General features: G+C 48.0%; 1 protein-coding gene across 1 annotated transcript in view; it reads left to right on the top strand.

The window, feature by feature from the left end:
- Positions 1-15,911, top strand: part of Wdr1 (WD repeat domain 1) — a 35,817-nt gene extending 19,906 nt beyond the window's left edge. Inside the window, exons 6-15 of the mRNA XM_041636551.1 lie at positions 3,320-3,397; positions 3,612-3,692; positions 4,007-4,240; positions 6,887-6,974; positions 7,648-7,804; positions 9,127-9,214; positions 11,577-11,687; positions 12,643-12,816; positions 13,036-13,180; positions 14,802-15,911. Coding sequence (XP_041492485.1) covers positions 3,320-3,397; positions 3,612-3,692; positions 4,007-4,240; positions 6,887-6,974; positions 7,648-7,804; positions 9,127-9,214; positions 11,577-11,687; positions 12,643-12,816; positions 13,036-13,180; positions 14,802-14,908 — 1,263 coding nt within the window. The 3' untranslated portion in view covers positions 14,909-15,911. The remainder of the gene's footprint in view (positions 1-3,319; positions 3,398-3,611; positions 3,693-4,006; positions 4,241-6,886; positions 6,975-7,647; positions 7,805-9,126; positions 9,215-11,576; positions 11,688-12,642; positions 12,817-13,035; positions 13,181-14,801) is intronic.
- Positions 15,912-18,601: the final 2,690 nt, after the last annotated feature.

Below are 18,601 nucleotides of genomic sequence, written 5' to 3'. Positions count from 1 at the left end.
GGGCATAGACTTGAGCAATTCTGAAGTGAGCCCAGGTTTACCTGTAGCCAGAGTTATTTATGCCTGCCAGCCCTAGTTACCACACTTGGGTGTTGTCCATATTTGAAAGTAGGGTGGAGAAACATTTTTCCTGGAATAGACCAAAGTACTACTTTGTCTATACCCACTGTGGATTTTGGATGTAGTAGGTGACCTTAGGAGGTAACCCTCCAGGAACAAAGGAGAGACCATGGATGAGATGGGCAGATTTCCCCTGGGGGGGGGGGGTCCACTCTTGGCCTTAGAAGGAGTGAGTGGGCCATCCCTGTTATTGCCCAGTAGACCCATGAAAAAGTGGCCATGATAGCAGAGATGGAGATTTTGCATGGGATTGGCAATATGGACTTCTACTCACCAAGGTTGATCTGGCCTCAGCTGCTGATAAATGCCAGATCTTCTAACTGTAGAGAGAAACACTGAGCCCCCAATATCGCACCATTCTCTAGGGCAACCAACCAAACAAGGCAGGTAGACCACGTTGGACCACTTCTTAATGGAGAAGGATAATGCTTTGTAGAGTAGGTACCTATTCTGGTTATAGATTTGCCTTTCCTGGCAGACCCAGTGGTACTTGAGATGTCAGTAAACATCCCAAAGAACATTAGGGATGCTCTTTGGAGGCCTTTGGCATGCCCGTATGGATGAATCATAGAGAAGACCTTTGGGATTTTGGAGCAGGGCTCTCCCATCATCTGCAGACAATTCTCCCTTTGAGAGACCAGTGTGAATTCAGGAGGCCTTCTGCAGAAGGTCTTTAATAAGCCAACGTGGGTAACAAGCATGTCCAGTATAGAGTCAGACCATTAAGGAGCTCAAGAGCACCTGAATCCCCATCAGTGGAGTAGATTTGAATGTCTACTCGAAACTTGTTTTTTTGTTTGGGTTTTTTTTTTTATTTGTTTTTTTGTTGGTGGTGGTGGTTTCTTTGGTTGGTTTGGGGTTTTTGTGTGTATGTGGTGGTTTTTTTTTTTTTGTTTTTTGGGGTTTTTTTTTTGGTGGTGAAGAAGATGATGGGGATAGTGTAGGAGTGTGGGGTTGGGGAACTCACTGATACAGTCTATATCCATGTTCATTAAGTGTTGGCTACAAGGGGGCAAGAGTAATTCCAGGAGAATGGAACATTTCACACAGGGATATTGAAGACTAGACCAATGAGGTTGAATGTGATACCTCTGGATGACTGGGCTGAGGACCAGAAGTCTTTGTCTCATCAAGTGGAGGGGTCTGGCAGCCATGTGACGTGGCTGAACTCCTGGACTCACTGAGACACTTTCCAAACTCCCTCCACACTACTGGGCCCTGTCTGTGGAAAACACTATTATTAGCCCTCGTTTTCTTTGGCTAATGGGCTACTGTTGGCTGTTCTGCCTGCACAGGGTCTATTTCAGGAGCAGGCATGTCTCCTGCCCATATACACTCTGGTGCCTGAGTTGCAGAAAGGAATGATGGACTAGGGCTCTAAATAGGCTCATGTAGGCTCTGTCACCCATTCCTTGTCTGCTTTGTCCAGTCTTCTCTTAGTCTCTTAAACCTGTGTGGTCTCTAGGGCACAGTACCTCACCTCTACCAGATTGTGCATTTTCCAAGAGAGTCCCACAAAGGTAAAAGCTTTGGAGCTTGACCACAAGCCCTGATGGAGGTCCTGGAGTCTATGTGTTGTTTCCAGTATTGCCTCCTAAGATCACCCTGCATCTGGCCAGTCAAGTACTAAGGGTCTGTCTGGCCCCAGGGAAGCAGTGACAAGGGACAAGGAGTTTGTTAGAGGCTGGAGTTGAGTACTTGCTGTCTGCTTTTCTCTAATGTTCCCTTCATTACATGTTCCTTTTACACAGTAACAAGTCTGTACCCTTGGTCTATCCTCTGGTCTCTGGGTGTCTCTATTGGAATGGGCACTTCAGTCTCTGAATTCTAGAGTGCCCTAATAACCCTGTGTAAATAGAGGGTCCAAGAGTAAGCTGACACCAGTGTGGCTCCTTTGCTTTCTTTCTGTGGAATAGGCAGAGCAGGCATTTGAGGACCCAGTGTGAAACCCTTGTGCTGGGGGTAAATTAATGGGGAGAGAGCTGGATATTCTGATCTAGCTGTGGCTACATCAGTACCTCCTCTGGGTTATTTGACCTTGACCAAAAGAAGGTGTGTATACCACACCACAGAGGTCAGGAAGGGGTTTGGCTCTGAGATCTTGCTTCCATCATCTTGAGCCCTGCAACTAATAGATGTGAGACACAGGGTCTCCTGTGTAGCAGGCTTCTTTGCACCCAGAGATAGATGTCAGAATGGATGGCAGTCAGTCTGAGGAGTTAAGGTTGTAACCCACTAGGTTGCCCCTTGGCCAGAACCTGCCCAGGCCTGCCAGTGTAGGCAAGTCAATGCAGACAAGAAACTGGAGTCTGGTGGCGCATGCCTTTAATCCCAGCACTCGGGAGGCAGAGGCAGGCGGATCTCTGTGAGTTCGAGACCAGCCTGGTCTACAAAGCTAGTTCCAGGACAGGCTCCAAAGCCACAGAGAAACCCTGTCTGGAAAAACCAAAAAAAGAAACTGGAGTCTGGATTTTCACAACTGTTGCAGCTTAAGTTGCCCAACTCCATTGAGCCTCATGCTCTGCTGTGAAGAGTTTGTCCTAAAGCTTGCCATGGCCCTGTGCATGAAATGGTGACAACATGTGACAGTGGCAGAGCTAATAAGACCCTAACTTGGGAAGACTGATTCCATGCAGTGTGGTGAGTTGTGCCTCGTGAGAAACTGCAGTTAAACAGATGAGAGTAACCAGAAGAGCAGAACAGCAGGCAAACACAAACACAAGTAAGGAGTCTCCAGAACTAGAGCAGGGGCCCTTTGTGCCATTACTACCTCCCAAGACTAGGTACTGCCCTGGCCTGCCTTAAGCCTTGGTCTCAGACTCTTCATCCTGATTGAAAGTCACAGCCACTGCTGATTTTTTTTAAAAACTCATTTGTTCCTCAGCAAACACCCCCAGAGCAAACTAGGCCTGACAGGAGGTGCCTCTTACAGCTATCTCAGAGCCAGCAATTAGTACATAAGCGGTCTGGGGCCTCAGAGGGAAGAGGATGGATGCATCAGGAGGCACTTGATAAGGGACGGAGGCCTGACTGAAGAATAGCCTTTCACACTGAACTATGCTGAGGGACTGCCTGGGAGTTTCTCTAAGCTTAAAATGTTCCTGTGGACTAATGAATTCTACCTGTGTTTGGGGGAAGGAGCCTAAGTAGAGTGCTTTTGTAAGCTTTGTCAAGTGTATGACAGCCCTCTCTCCCACAGGATCACAGCCGCTTTGTCAACTGTGTGCGGTTCTCTCCTGATGGGAACAGATTTGCCACAGCTAGCGCTGATGGCCAGGTAAGAACTGGCACAGAGAGGGGGACTGTACCTAGGCAGGTTCATGGTAGTGTTCCCTGTTCCCCACTCCCAGGGATCACCAAAGTTCAGCAGATAAAGGTCTCTTATTTCAAAGACTGCTCAAGGCTCCAACTGTATAGCCACAGTTGCTAGGGAAATGGTGGGGTAATGGTACACTACACCAGCTTCTACATAACTTGTTTGTTTCTTGAAGATATTCATTTATGATGGGAAGACAGGAGAGAAAGTGTGTGCCCTTGGAGGAACCAAGGCCCATGACGGAGGAATTTATGCTGTGAGTATAAGTATGTTTCCTGATTTGCTGGTTTTAATTTAGCCAGTTCTGTATTGATAGTCAAGTCATCATAGATTGTTCGAAACTAGATGAATATTGATGTAAGCAGATAAGAGTCGAACCATGGCACAGCTTTAAGTCATAGTTGGGTGGGTGCAGCCAATGGCTGAGCAGGAACCCTGAGAACTAGGCTCATCCTAACACTTTCTTCAGTTCCCTATTCTCTATTGTGAAACGGTGGCTATAGGCTGCTACTTTCGGGGCACATGTGGTTCTGAAACCCTCTGACATATGGCATTGTTTTGTTGAAATAGATTAGTTGGAGTCCTGATAGCACTCATTTGCTGTCTGCATCTGGAGATAAAACCTCTAAGATTTGGGATGTCAATGTGAACTCTGTGGTCAGCACATTTCCCATGGGCTCCAATGTTCTGGACCAGCAGCTGGGCTGCCTGTGGCAGAAGGACCACCTTCTCAGCATCTCCCTGTCTGGATACATCAACTACCTGGACAAAAACAACCCCAGCAAGCCCCTCTGGGTCATCAAGGTAAGCCCTGTTCTAGGTATGGTGTGCCTAGGGAAAAGACTCCTGTGGTCTGCTGTGAAATGGGGAAACAGGGATAGTCAAATGGAAGCAGAAATGTCAGGCTTCCTTGACCCTTCGGCAGAAGTCAAGTTGATATTTTGGGACATTAGTAACCCCCTGGAAGTATTGTGAGCAATGCACAGTTAGGGTCCGCGCTGTTCTCTGCTGCTGAAAGTCACTATTTCCTGAGTGGCTTGACTTTCTGTTAGGACTTGCATTGTGCCTCACAACTCAAGACAAGACCAGGAACGTTCTGAGTGTTAAGACAGGATATAGAGCATGGAGGGTGAGATGGAGGCTCAGCTAGGAGTCAGTGGGAGGGATGGCCTTGAATCTGGATCATGGTGTAGTTTGAAAATGGGCATAAGGGATACCCTGGGGTTCACAGGAATAGAGGACAGGAGCAAATGGACCAGCTGCCAAAGGCCATCCTGAACAGAACATACCTTGAGGTTCCAAACCCTCCCTAGGGCTTGTTCAAGCCAAGTGCTGCAGGCCACGTTGTGCTTTCCTGGCTGAGTGAACGTCTTACTTCTGCCTCCATCTGCCTCTGCCACTTTAGCCTCTCAGGAGATCTGTAGCCAAGTGGGACAGCCCCCAGGATCACCTTTACCCTGTCTTCTGGAAGATCTTAGGGTCCTTAATGACTGAGCTATGATTTTAAGGGAGGTTTTTCACAGCCAAGCTTCCTTATTTAGGGTTACTATTGCCATGCTGAAACACTATGACCAAAAGCAATTTGGGGAGGAAAGGGTTTATTTGGCTTACACATCCATATATCTGTTCATCATCAAAGGAAGGGACAGGCACTTGGAGGCCGGAGCTACAGAAGCCATGGAAGGATGCTGTTTTCATGTCTATCTCAGCCTGCTTTGTTATAGAACACATTACCAACAGTCCAGGGATAATACGGCCCTAATGGGCTGGGCTCTGCTTCATCAGTCACTAAGAAAATGCCCTACAAGGTGGCCTATAGCCCAATCTTACAGAGGCATTTTCTTAATTGAAGTTCTCTCTTCTCAGTTGACTTTAGTTTGTATCAAGTGGGCATAAAACTATCCAGAACATAGGCTCCTATTCCTGCTTCCCACTTCTCATCCTAGTTGCTAATAATTTCCAGAGTTTACATTTTAAGCTGTTCCAGTAAAAAAAAATACACAGTCCCATCTCTTCTCTAGCCAGTACAACCTGCTATTCAAAGGGGATCTCCTGACCTCCCAGTCCCCACTGAGTGACTTCCCAGATTAAGGCAACTTGGCGCTGACCCTGAGGACAGAATTGGGAGCCCCTCTGTTGTTGGGTCCCAGACCAGGGTTGGGTGTGTGACAGAACATGGGTACCACTGCGGGTGGGAAGTCATGTATGATGAAGCCAGAGCTTCCCAGAGACAGACAATTCTGTGCTTCAGTTTCAATTGTGAGAAATTGTACAGATAAAACTTCTCAAAGAAACCTATATCTCATCCTCCTTGTACAGCAGTATAGCTCATGCCAGGTGGCCACTGCCGCTCTCAGGCTGCCAAGAACACGAGCTGTACCAGGGAACCAGAAGTTTGAGATTAGAATGTGATTCTTAGCCCTGGCTACATGACCGCCTTACCTGGGAGCTTTATAGCAAAGGGCTCCTGGCTGCCCCGAGGAACTCCATCTGGGTCTCTGGAGCTGGCCTATGTGGTGCTTTCTCTAGCGTGTTTCTCATGCTTGAGGGTGTGTGAGAATCACCTAAGAATATTAGCTTTTTAAACAACCCAACCTCAGAGAGGACTAGACATTGTGATGAAGGCTGAAATCTTAAATCTCTCAAGCAGGGCCATTGCCAGAGGCAACCAAGAAACACACAGGTCCCCAGAATCTTGCTGAGCTTAGGTTTTCATGCAGCAGACCAGGAAGTCTCCTGGACTCCCGTGAGGCTCGTACTGTGCTGGACAGAACACAGCCTGGGCTCTCATCTCTTAAGACATTATACAGTGCATTCTACCAAGGACTGTCACTATTAGCTGAGGGTAAATGCCATATTGTAGCAATAAAGGGGACCCACAGGATCCCTGAGACAAGATGTAGGGAAGAAGCCCCAAACATGAAGCAGCAGACCAGCAAGGCTAGTGGGGGAACCCAGGGAAAGGGTGAGGTCAAGACGTGCTCTCTGAGCCAGTCACAGAGAAGGTGAGAGGTGCTCTCTATAGAGTCCTGTGTACACAAGGCCACCTCCTTCATCAGTTGGGAGAAATACTAGGAAGAATAAGTACCAAGGAGGGCCTAAGCCAAAGTGGTCACCCCTAGAGCACCAGGGCCTCCAGTGTATAATCCTATCCTGGCTGCCTCACCCTGAGAGAGACCCAGCCCATGTGCTCATGGGTGGCAGCAGGGATAAAGGTTAGGTCCTAAGTGCTAGGCTTTGGTGTAGACCTTGTCCTTAGCCCAGGTGTGGGTTTTAGGTATTGAGGGAGGCAGCATATGGAGGTTTGTCAGATCAGCTGACTGGGAGGTGGATGACTAATTGTAGCTCCTGACTTATTTATGGCTGGGGTTCCAGCATAGCTCAGCTCATGATTGGCAGAGGGTAGGACTTGCTACCTCGGCTCACCCCATCCCGTTGTCTCCCTCTCAGGGTCACAGTAAATCCATCCAATGTCTGACAGTGCACAGAAATGGTGGCAAGTCCTACATCTATTCCGGGAGCCATGATGGACATATCAATATCCTTTGACTGCGGAGCTGTCACAGAGACTACTTTTCTCTTCCCATGGTGCTGGAGACAACTTTTCTCTTCCCAAGACCCAGGAAACTCTCCCATCCTAAAAAGGGTGAAACTGTGTGTCCAAAAGTGTTTTGTCTGTTTTTGTTTCCAGAGTATTTACATAGAGATACCAACCTTGTGAGTGGGACCCAAGTCTAAACCTGAAATCATTTGTTTTATGTGTATCCTATAGCCCAGAGGTTACAGTACTATATATACAGTGTTTATTGTGTGCCTGTGTTCTGACTGCAAGTACCACATATTATGGAACTTCCTGGCCTACCGTGGCCTTGTGTTGGCACCCACACAAGAAAGAAAGTTAGATTTTAAATCGACTATGATACATGAGGTGTGTCAGCCGTCGTGTCCATCATTGACAAGTCCGCCTGTGTCCAGCACGCTAGCTTTATGTGCCTTCTTAAAACAAGGCTGTGCTATTTACTGCCTTGGTCTCTTGGCTAGTAGCCAGGCTGCCCCACTGCCTTAGCTCTGAAATTCTAAGCTTGGCCATCCGTGAGAATGCCTCCTGTTCTTCCTGTGGTGTTTTCTGTCTGTGTGAAGGGCAGCCATGCCTGTCCAGTGCAGTAGATACCGTCATCCTGAGGTCTGGTTTCTCCTTAATTGTACTCCACATTACTGGGATTCAGAGACAGGAGAGAATGACTCCTTCTCTGGAAAAGGCCACACCAATCAGGTGTCCAGAATGACGGTGGATGAGTCTGGCCAGTTGGTCAGTTGCAGCATGGACGACACTGTGCGGTACACCAACCTCACTCTGAGGGACTACAGGTACGTTCTGCCCGAGGAAGCCAGCCATGACTCTAGAGAGGCCCAGAAGGAGCCACAGGTGCCTGTAACATTCCATGTCAAGGGGTTTATGTCTGCCCTTTATGTTTGTTTCTGAACATCATTCAGGTACTAAGCCCAGGATACTGAGTGTGGCAGGGCCCTAGTAACCAGACTCATAGGTGTGGCCAGTTGTAGACTCTGCACCAAAGCAGATGCAGCCCATGCATTATTATTTTGTCTGCTTTCCTTTGTATCTTTCTGCCAGTAGAGGTAGTGACAATAAAGCTCAGGCTATTGAAAAGTTCAAGGGAAGCTCACAGATTGATGGCATGCCAGATGCTGGGTATAAGGAGCCACCTCCTGTTTAGAGTATAAGTGGATACTGAATCAGAGGTGTCCATCCTCAGCAGTGAAAGGTGAGAACAGGCAAGAGGGGTGAGATGGGCTGCTCCAAGTCGTTGACTCAGAAATAGACCCACTGACCTTAGTTTAGCAAGACCTCCCACTCACCCCCAACTCCACCCTGTAAAGCAGTTCTTGGTAGACCATCTTGTAGCTCACATCGTGGTAGAAATGTGTCTGACCAGGAGAAGGATGGGGTTGGCAGGAGTGCATCTTTATAAGGGTCCCACTTCAGATATGTGTGTGACTGGCAGCAAACCTGCCAATGTGTACAGTCTGTTCTGATGAGTGGCCACTGGCATCTGAGAACCCAGGGGTCTCGGCTGTCTGCTTCTTATTGCCTTGTGATATCACTCATGAGAGTTGTCCTATTGGCAACCCATGGCTGCAACAGTCAAGACTTGGGCATTCTGGTGGCCAACCATGGCTTGACTCAGTTCTGTGGAAGCTTGTTAATGTTTTCAAGAAAGATAGGGCTATAAATTATTCTAGGTGAGTTTTGATAGCATTTGTCTAATATAAGAGGGAACTGGGTCTTCATTAAAGGTATTAGAATCTTAGTTAACCGTGAGGGGAGGAGCAGAACTCAATTCTGTATATACCTAGAAAATCCAGTCTCGAGCCTACAGATGGGTGGGGATAATATGTCTGCTTTTAACACAGGTGTACAAGAAGAATCTACCCAACTTCTAACCTCCACTTGTTGCTGATACCTTTTCCCTACTCTGGTCTCCCTTTATGATAAAAAGACCTCAGTGCCCTATTAGTCACCTCAAATTTTAGCAAGTTGCCCTTCAGGAGAGATTATAGTAGGATTTTCTTCTCCATATAGTTAAGAGGTGCAATTTTCTCAGTATGTATTAATAACCATGCTGAACCAGCTGAATGTGGAAGTAACTGCCCTCTCTCCTCCCCAACAGTGGACAAGGTGTTGTGAAACTGGATGTTCAACCAAAGTGTGTAGCTGTTGGCCCTGGGGGATATACCGTGGTCGTATGCATTGGACAGGTACGGTTGGCTGCATTTTAACCAGAAGTAGTGGAATATGAGATGTATAACTACTGTCTAGTTTCTAAATTTCACTCATGACCCATGTTCTGGTTTCCTTTTTTGATACTGTGATAAAACACAGACCAAAACTAACTTGGGGAAGAAAGGTTGACACAGTATTCTGCCTGCATGTATGCCTGCACACCAGAAGAGGGCTCCAGATCTCATCATAGATGGTTGTGAGCCACCATGTGGTTGTGGGAATTGAACTCAGGACTTATGGAAGAGCAGCCACTCAGGCCATCATTGAGGACCACTAGAGCAGGAGCTCTGAAGAAATGCTGCTTGCTGGTCTCCTTCCTATCCCAGGAATGCCTGCCTAGGGATGGTACTGCCCATAATGAATTGGGTCCTCCTTGTGTATGTCAATTAGTAGTCAAGACAATACCTCCACACACCTGTTTAAATTAAAGCAGTTTTTCAGCTGAGGTTCCATCTTCCAGGTTTCTCTAGGTTGTGTCAAGATGACAAGTACGTGTAGCCAGGGTTTTGTGCTACAGGGTTGCCTTTGCATGGACTCACTCTGCTACTAGTTAGGACCTTTTAACAAAGTGCTGCCCCCAAAATTGAGACACAGGAAGAGGGCAGAGCTGGTCTCATGAGACTAAATTATAGAGCCATTTTTCCGTGAGGTCTGAGGCACTCAGCTATATGGCTTTGCCATTATTCTGCAGATGTGCCTTTCCGTAATGAAGCTCACCCTCTCTGAGCTTTTATGTTCTTTCTAACAAAAACACGGGGTGATTGTGAAGATAAAGTTGTCATACTCCTACAACTTAGCTGGGGTGACACTGCCACATGAGAAGGTAGATCCCAGGCCATGATAGGGTCTAACTCTCTAGTTCCTGCATATCTGTTCCTCTAGAACAGAGCCCTGGGCTCACATCTGTGCCTGACCTACTTTGTGCAGAATACTGTTCCACAATGTGTCATCTCTGCAAACCCAGGCATCCCATCTGTAGTCAGAGCCAGAAGCTGACTAGCGCTTCCTATTGGCTTGAGTGACAGACTCTGCTGAAGAAAGAGCCATTCAGAATCTTCCCCACCCCTCCCTGGTCTGTGAAGCTGATTGCTAAAGGGAGCGTGGATTCTGTGTCCCAGATAATTCGATGGCATTGCCAAGTAACTCAGTATGCACAGCCACAAGGCACAAAAAGGAATGTGTTGCATGGGGCTCTCTGGGCAGCTGCTTCTCCATGACAGATCTGTCAGCCTTGTATCAGCACCTGGCCCTGGTGAACAGTACGTGAAGACTTAAGGCCTTTTCTGTGGGAAGGCCTCAGACAGGCACTTCTTTGTCCAGGCCCCAGTTACTTCATCTGAGGTCATAGTGGCCCTAAGCTGACCCTGTCCTTGACGCTGATCAGAAGAATTAGCCAAGGTGGGTGAAAGCAGGGATTCAGATTACGTGTCATTCAGAAGGTAGTGACAAATTCCTCCACAGAGTAATAGCAAATTAGGGCACCATCTCCCAAAAGAAGGGCTTTTCTCTTTGCATGTGTGTAAACATTTTATCTGCTGTTGTGGGGGGCAAGGCAAGGTCCATGTATGACCTTTACCCCTAACCAGAACGTAGCTTAGTTAAGATCAGGCTGCCACATATCTCCAAAGTCCTAACAGCAAACACATGGAAGTGTCTGCTGCTCGGGCAAACATGGCCTGCCCCAGCTTGACTGAGTGTGGTATAGCGTTCTCCACACATAGTCTTCCACCTCTCTTAGAGCGGGGTAGGTCTTGAGGGGTTCTCTCAGAGCAGTACATTTGCAGACCCCCTGCTACACCCCCACCCCAACTATGCTATGCCTCCCAGCTCCTCCTCTTCCTTGCATCTGGGATTGCACAGTTGTTCCCACAGACCTGTACTGGTGCCCTGAAGGACTGCACAAACAACTCTGTGCTGAGTGTTCAGTAACCTTAGTTACTATTACTTTGGATAACACACTGTCCTCCAGGCTGAACAAAAACCTGCACTATACAGGCATTAGTTGTTTCTTGTGACCTAGGATCTAGGATCTAGAGGTGGAATCCTCAAGTCAGGCCACTTTCCCTGATGGTTGAGCCATGTCCCTTCCTGGTACTTCTGCCCTTTGCCCTTCAGAGATCAGCACTTCACATGCTTGTCACTGAACATTTTCTCAGGTTCTGGCCTGCAACTAAAAGTAACACGGTCTCTACAGTGAGGGAGGAAATGCTTTTATCGAGGTTGAGACTGGCCCAGGGTGTGGCTTAGAGCCCAGAGCCACTAACCAGAACTCAACTTTCCTGCTGATGAACAGTGACTCAAGGGGCCGCTGACCTGACTACATCTTTCATGTTACAGATTGTCCTCCTGAAGGACCAGAAGAAGTGCTTCAGTATCGACAACCCTGGCTACGAGCCCGAAGTCGTGGCTGTGCACCCTGGTGGGGATGCAGTGGCTGTTGGGGGCTCGGTAAGGTCCTTTTCTTCTTTACCCTGTGACCTTGGTATCTGAACAATTTGGGGCCTGGAAAAGGCCATGGTCTTCAGTATACAATGGAATCCTGAAGAAGTATGCTCTAATGCCAGAGAAAGAATGGATTTGCCTGTGAGAGGAAGAACAAAGAAAGCAAGCGTCCTTCCATGTCCTTCCTATAGACGGCCAGCAGGTGTAGCACAGATTAAAGTATCTTCCTGATTTAAAAGTTCTGGATTAGCCGGGTGGTGGTGGTTCATGCCTTTAGTCCCAGCACTTGGGAGGCAGAGGCAGGCGGATCTCTGTGAGTTCAAGGCCAGCCTGGTCTACAAGAGCTAGTTCCAGGACAGGCTCCAAAGCCACAGAGAAACCCTGTCTTGAAAAACCAAAAAAAAAAAAAAATTATGGATTAAAAGTGGTCTTCCCACTTCAAATGCTTTAATTAAGAAAAAAAAAAAAGCCTCACAGATATTCCTAGGCTCTTGGGTTTTAGTTAATTCCAGATATAGTCAAGTTAATAACCAAGAATAGCAATTATACAAGGTATACTTGGCACATGGTGGCAGGAAGCTTGCTGGAGACAGATATATGTAGCTTGCCCAGCACAACTGGTGCCCCTAGAGACGGGGAAGCTGTTGGTGCAGTTTTCTCCAGATTGACCTTTCAGGGAGCTGTGAACACTATTTATGGGGCCTATTTGGTAGCCAGCCAACACCGAGAACAACAGTAAGGAGGCCTGGGGTCCAGTCTTTTCTGCCCAGTTGAGGTGACATGCATGAGGGAGTATGGAAGGAGGAACCAGTTGTTTCTTGGCAATCAGAGCCCTGGGCTCATACTGGTGTCTACTGAGCCATGGCAGAGTACTTCTTTAGTGAAAACCTCACCTTCCGCTGTGACAGAGGGCACATAGTATGGATATTAAGGAGTGACCACTTCCTATCCCTGCCTGCAGGATGGCAATGTGCGTGTATACTCCATCCTGGGCACCACACTAAAGGATGAAGGCAAGCTCCTAGAAGCCAAGGGGCCAGTGACGGACGTGGCCTACTCCCATGATGGCGCCTTCCTGGCTGTGTGTGATGCCAGTAAGGTGGTCACAGTGTTCAGTGTGGCTGATGGCTACTCGGTGAGTAGTGTGCAGAGCCCTGTACTAGAGACCTAAGGGAGGACCCACCCTAGCCAGATGCTCTTGGGTTTTGACCTGCTCAGTTATGTCTTCCACTCTGTGAATGGCAGATACCTGCTGGAACTCTTGGGATCCCTGTTACTGTGGGGGCTGGCTGGGAGGACACGTGCCCTCTGGCCTGCACTCCGATCCTATGCCTCTGTTTTCTTTCTGTACTAGGAGAACAATGTTTTTTATGGGCACCATGCAAAAATTGTGTGCCTGGCCTGGTCACCAGACAATGAACACTTTGCCTCTGGTGGCATGGACATGATGGTATACGTATGGACACTGAGTGATCCAGAGACCAAAGTGAAGATCCAAGGTAACTTACCCTGGGTCTCAGCCTGTCAATTCCCTGACCACGCTTCCTAGGGTCAAATGGGGTCTGTGCTTTAAAAGGTGACCTGATGGAGATGTGGCTTTGTCCTTCCCTCCCCCAGCACACATCAGACACTCTGCTGGCCTGTGCAGAGGGATCCTGAGACACTCATTACAGTAGGAATCCTTGCTCTCCATATGTAGGACATAAATGACGAAAAGCTTTTGACACCTTTCTTTCCCACCCTGCTCCTGTGCCTTAACTCACAACTAAGTTAGCTCAGTCCCACCGTGGTGCCGTCAGTAGAGTAATGGGAAGCATGTTTTTCCAAGTAGCCATATTTTCAAAGGAGACAGGTTTTTTTTAATCTTTATTCTGGTTATCTGTTATCTTATCACACTGCTTCTGCTGGTAGTTCCATGCTAGGATCCAGAGTCACATATGGCTGGTGATCCTGAGTGAGACAGCTACATTCCATTTTATACTGTCCCCTGGGAGACAACTTTCTGTGTGTACCAGAACAGAGATCCTAGCCTATCTTAAAGCTGTCCTGAGACCACCCCCAACAGCTGCAAGTTAGGGAGACCCACTATCTGCTGTGTCAGAATTCACATAAGGCAGACCAGGAGGAGGAATCCTGAAGCAACTTCCAAGGAGCCATTTTGGTTTGTAAGGAAATCTAGAAATTTCACAAATAAATGGGTCAGGAAGGTACTGTGTCAGCGCTAGTGGTCCAAGAACAGTGCTGGCGTCTGTCTGCTGTGGTCACAGACTCCTGGCCTTGCCATGGAGAGTGCTGCAGCTTAGGGAGTTCTCTGGCCCAGGATGGCCCGACCCCCCAAAGACATCTGCTCCACCTAGGTTAGGCTGCTGATCTAGGCTAGGAGCTACCTGGGCCTAGGAACTAGGAATCCTGTTGGGGAACCCCTTTCCTGGAACTGGGAGGTCCCTGGGGCTTTGTGAGAAGTTTGAGCTGAAGGAGTCCAAAGGTGTAGGATCTCATGGCTGGAGTCAAGAATAATGGAGGTAAGATGGCAGCTGGAATCCCATCACTCTGGTATGACTTCTGGAGGGGCACCAGACACGTCCTCAACTCTTGTTGTCCATTCCCCACCCATCCTTTCCACTTTAGTAACAAGACAACCTCAGGTAACGAAATTCAAAGACCTCAAGTCCTTTGTTGGAAATGGCAGGGCACCGTTTGTATATAAACTGACACAGCATCAGTGCACTTCATCCGCTTGTCATGCTGTGGTATTGACGGAGTAACTGATGGGTCTATTGAGCTCAGAGCCAGTGTGGAGCTGTCTGGTTGAATCTGTGAATGTAGATCCTGTGGACTCACACGTGTGTCTGTTCTTCTTGTCTGACTAGTGATATATATATATCAGTGTTGGGAATTAAAGAGGAACCACTTGGCATTGTAGAAGCCTGGAATTGGTACAAGGCTGAGTTCACCTGGTCCTGCCTCTGCCCTCACAAACTTGTCCTTGTGAAAATGAAACTGCCTCTGTGGTAGTTTCTGGTTCTCACTGATGACTTTAGCCTTGGCTTCTCTCTTCTTAATCAAATATAGGGAGAGGCAGAGTGGGCCCGTTTCCTCACATTGCATTCTTCTTCCCAGATGCTCACCGGCTGCACCATGTCAGCAGCCTGGCCTGGCTGGATGAGCACACACTGGTCACCACCTCCCATGACGCCTCTGTGAAGGAGTGGACAATCACCTACTGAGGACACCGCTCACCCCATGGACCGAATCAGGGACTAGATTTTAACTGCCTCGGAGCACCCTTCTTTTAACTATTTCTGTAATGCTCCCCTTCCCGCCTGCCCCGGGAGTGAGCAGGGCCTGCGAATACCCTCCTCTCTGCAGGGTGTCCATGTCTGTACGCGTCCTTCTGAAAGCTTTAGACAGTAACAGTTTGCACATGAGAAATAAAGCAAGCACTTAAACAGCGTGTGGAGCGTACCTAAAAACTTACAGCCCACCAGACCATGAGAGCGTGGAACATTCCAGAGGCAGCAGCCTCCAAAGCACAGACCCCAGCCCCTGTGGCTCTTGCAGCTTATCAGGAAGTTGGGTAGGGAGCAGGCCACGATTCCCCTTTCCAATGCAGGATGCAGCTGCACTGGAGAGGAGGAGCTGCTCTGCAGACCCCTGTGTCAGCGTTCTGTGGAGAACAGGTGTCTGCTCCTTGGTGTTAGTCATGTTACATGGCTGTCTCCCTGGAGCCATCCCCGGATCCCACGGGGACACGTGAACCTTGACCTCATTGTCAGATCAGATTTTGTGCTTGATTTTAAGAACGGAAATCATGGAAATTATTTTTTTTTAAATGTATCTTGACTGTTGTCTGTCTTGTTCCTGAACTGGCGCACTGACAGTACCATGTCTAGGCGAGTAAAGCCCTTAGCCAGACTGAGGTGTCCTGGTCACATGATAACCATGCTTCAATGTTTTCCTGTCTCTTCCCCCCCCCCCCCCCGCCCCCAAGAGCAGAGATTAAGGACAAGATGATGTCACTGTAACTTGTCATGTTTTTACCTTTTTTTTTTTCTTTTTCAGTGCAGAAATTAAAGTAAGTATAAAGCACCGTGATTGGCAGTTTCTTTGCGTGTGTCGGAATCACTGGTAAATGTTGGCTGAGAACAATCCCTCCCCTTGCATTTGTGAAAACACTTTGAGCGCTTTAAGAGACTAGACTGAGAAATAATTAAATATCTTTTCTCTTGATTGTGGATCACTGGCTCTGTGTGGTGGTACGTGCGGGAGGATGGGATGCTTTGGAGGACCCACCAGCCAGCATATCTGGTAGGGTCCTCACGAGCCCACATTATGGCAATCACATGGAAGGATAGCCCCAGAGAAACCAGGACTCTGCCTGTTCCCATCCCTGCTTCCAGACCCCATATGGCCTGGTCCACCCACTTAGGGCCCAGGTTTCATTTGTAAACTGAGCATTGGGCCTGATGTTATCTCACCCTCCTGTCTATAATCAGCCTAATCTTCAAGCCAGGAACCAGATCTGAGTATTTAAGAAAAGGCACCGCTCTTGGGTTCAAATATGTACTCTCCATAAAAACAATCCTTTCTCGGGTTCTTGATGTTGCTCCTCCATTCAGGTGTAAAAAGGACGCCATTATCTGAAACACAAATCCCCACAGAACAAGGTCAGACACATGTTGGACAGTGAGACCAGATGTTTTCATGTCAGTGAGTCAGTGGATGAAAGTGGGCAACCTCTGAGGGGTGGTGGCCTGTCAAGTCTTAATCCTTGTGGAGTCAGAGGGACATAAGAGCCACGAAGTTTGATAAGAGGAACCATTTGCTTCAGGGTAGAAGACACCATGGGAGAATTCAATGGAAAGTGGGTTTGGTTTGGTTTGGTTTGGTTTTTTAAACACAAGCTTTATATGTGTGAATGTAAGTGCACATGTATTACAGCACACATGCAGAGGCCAGAAGCTTCAAGTCAAACCCTCTCCCACAACCTGGGGTTCTCGTTCTCAGATAGACTGCACGCCTGTCTGACTCCGTTGGTGCTGGAGGCAGATGCATACAAGGATACTTGGCTTGTATGAGTCTAGGACCTGAATTCTGGCCCTCGTCATTGTGCAGTAAGTGCTCTTAGCCACCGACACATGCCTGCAGCCCCCAAACTTGGTTCCAAGAAAGACAAGCAAGTTAAAGTGGTTGCATTTGACTATAGTCATAAGCCAATGCTGGAAGGAGAATAACGGTTTGACCAGTGATACAGACACTGCCCTGTACCAGACCAAGGGACATTTTGTGAGTTTGATACCTAGCAATTTTTTCTTTAAACACATTTGAGGGTTTTTTTTTTCATGAAATTAGTACAATTTTCAAAATATAGGAATAGAAACCACAGTGCATGATAATGCCTATTGAGTGACCCCATTTCAAGTGCTACCAGTGTACAGCGGGCTGGTGGGGTTGGCTTCATTTCTATAGACACTTTTCAAAAAAGTACCCTTACCCACAATCTCTATCATTTCAACAAGAAAGATCTGTATGTGAAAGCTTTAAGGGAGCACAGAATGTCAGGGAAAGTCCACTCTGAGGGGGACGTGGGAAGTTTTGGTGAGCCAGCAGTTTGGTGGCCACACACCAGACCACCAGGTCGCCATCACTGACTTGTTTGGGGCTCATTCACAGCAGTGGGATGGGACCTGCCTTCTTCCTCTTAGAGCCAGGATAACAGCTCTATGCCAGCCATCTACATTTGGGGTACAGTTCTGACTGCCTGAAAAGAGAAAAGATCCTAAGATCCCCAGGCTACACTGAATCAGAATAGCATGCCCACCAGCAGGGCCCATCAGCCAGCTTCAGGCGCTGTGATGCCTAGTTCTTTCTCACCCTGAGGAAACCAGTGCAATTTTCTCCAGTGGAGTCTCACTGGGTGAGACCATGCCACACAGTAGGTGGCCAACACACATACACAACTCTGATACTTGGGGAGATAAATATATATATTTGTAGTTTTTTTTAAAAAAATTATTTACTAGTTCTTTGGAATTTTACATCATGCACCTTAACTATGCTCACCTCCCAGTTTTCCCATATTCGTCCCTCACCCCTGCACCAAAAGAAAATTTTAAAAAAGCAAACAAAATCAAGAACAGGAAATCTCCATCTTTCCCGCCTCTCCAAGTCCTTCATTTGTCTTGATGGCGCTGGCAGCATTGTGTCATTTAGCATACCCTTTGTCCAATCAGCCTTTCTTGCAAATGTTCGTTGCAGTGAGTCATTGGTCTGGTTCAAAGCCCCTGGTTTCTGGTACACCGTCATCGCTGGATCCTCACTGAAACTCCCCTCAGATAGCCCACAGCCACCCCGAGTCATGGAGGTCCTGCAGATATTGTTCCTCAGGACCAGAACCTTCACAAGCTCCAGCAGGTCCTAGACGGGGTAGATGTTAGGGTGGGCCAACCCAAGGTCCGGTCATGGACCCAGGTGGTACCTGAGCTGGTCAGTCCCAGCCACTGGACTCAGATGAGGGGGCGGAGCCAGCTCCCCTGTGCCCATCCCATCAGGGTCAGCTTTCCCTCACCTGTGGTGAGGGGTGGGGCGTCTCTCCTGAGTGCGGGGTCAGCTCTCTTGCTGCGGTGTCCATGGAGAGGCAGGGCCAGTTGACCCCTGCACTGGCACAGTGGTTATGGTGGTCACGCGACAGGCGTGAAAATAGCTCTCCAAGGATCTCTTGGGGTTAGTCTTGTGCGAATTTCCTCCTCAAGTCACCCAGAACCTGTTGGAGCTGAATGCTCCCAGTATGGACCTCAGAGCTGACGGCTCCATGGAAATGTAGATCCTCCTTAATGACCCCAAGATCCATGATCGTGAGACACGCCACTGAAAACCAAGCAAAACTACATACGAGTGTATCTGAAAGAAACTGGTTAACC

The sequence above is a fragment of the Microtus oregoni genome, unplaced genomic scaffold, assembly GCF_018167655.1.
Source record: "Microtus oregoni isolate MIOR12 unplaced genomic scaffold, Mior012 000049F_ref0000343, whole genome shotgun sequence".
NCBI classification, from domain to species: Eukaryota; Metazoa; Chordata; class Mammalia; order Rodentia; family Cricetidae; genus Microtus; species Microtus oregoni.
The sequence above is the reverse complement of the archived record's forward strand: the minus strand, read 5'-3'. Positions and strand labels throughout refer to the sequence as shown.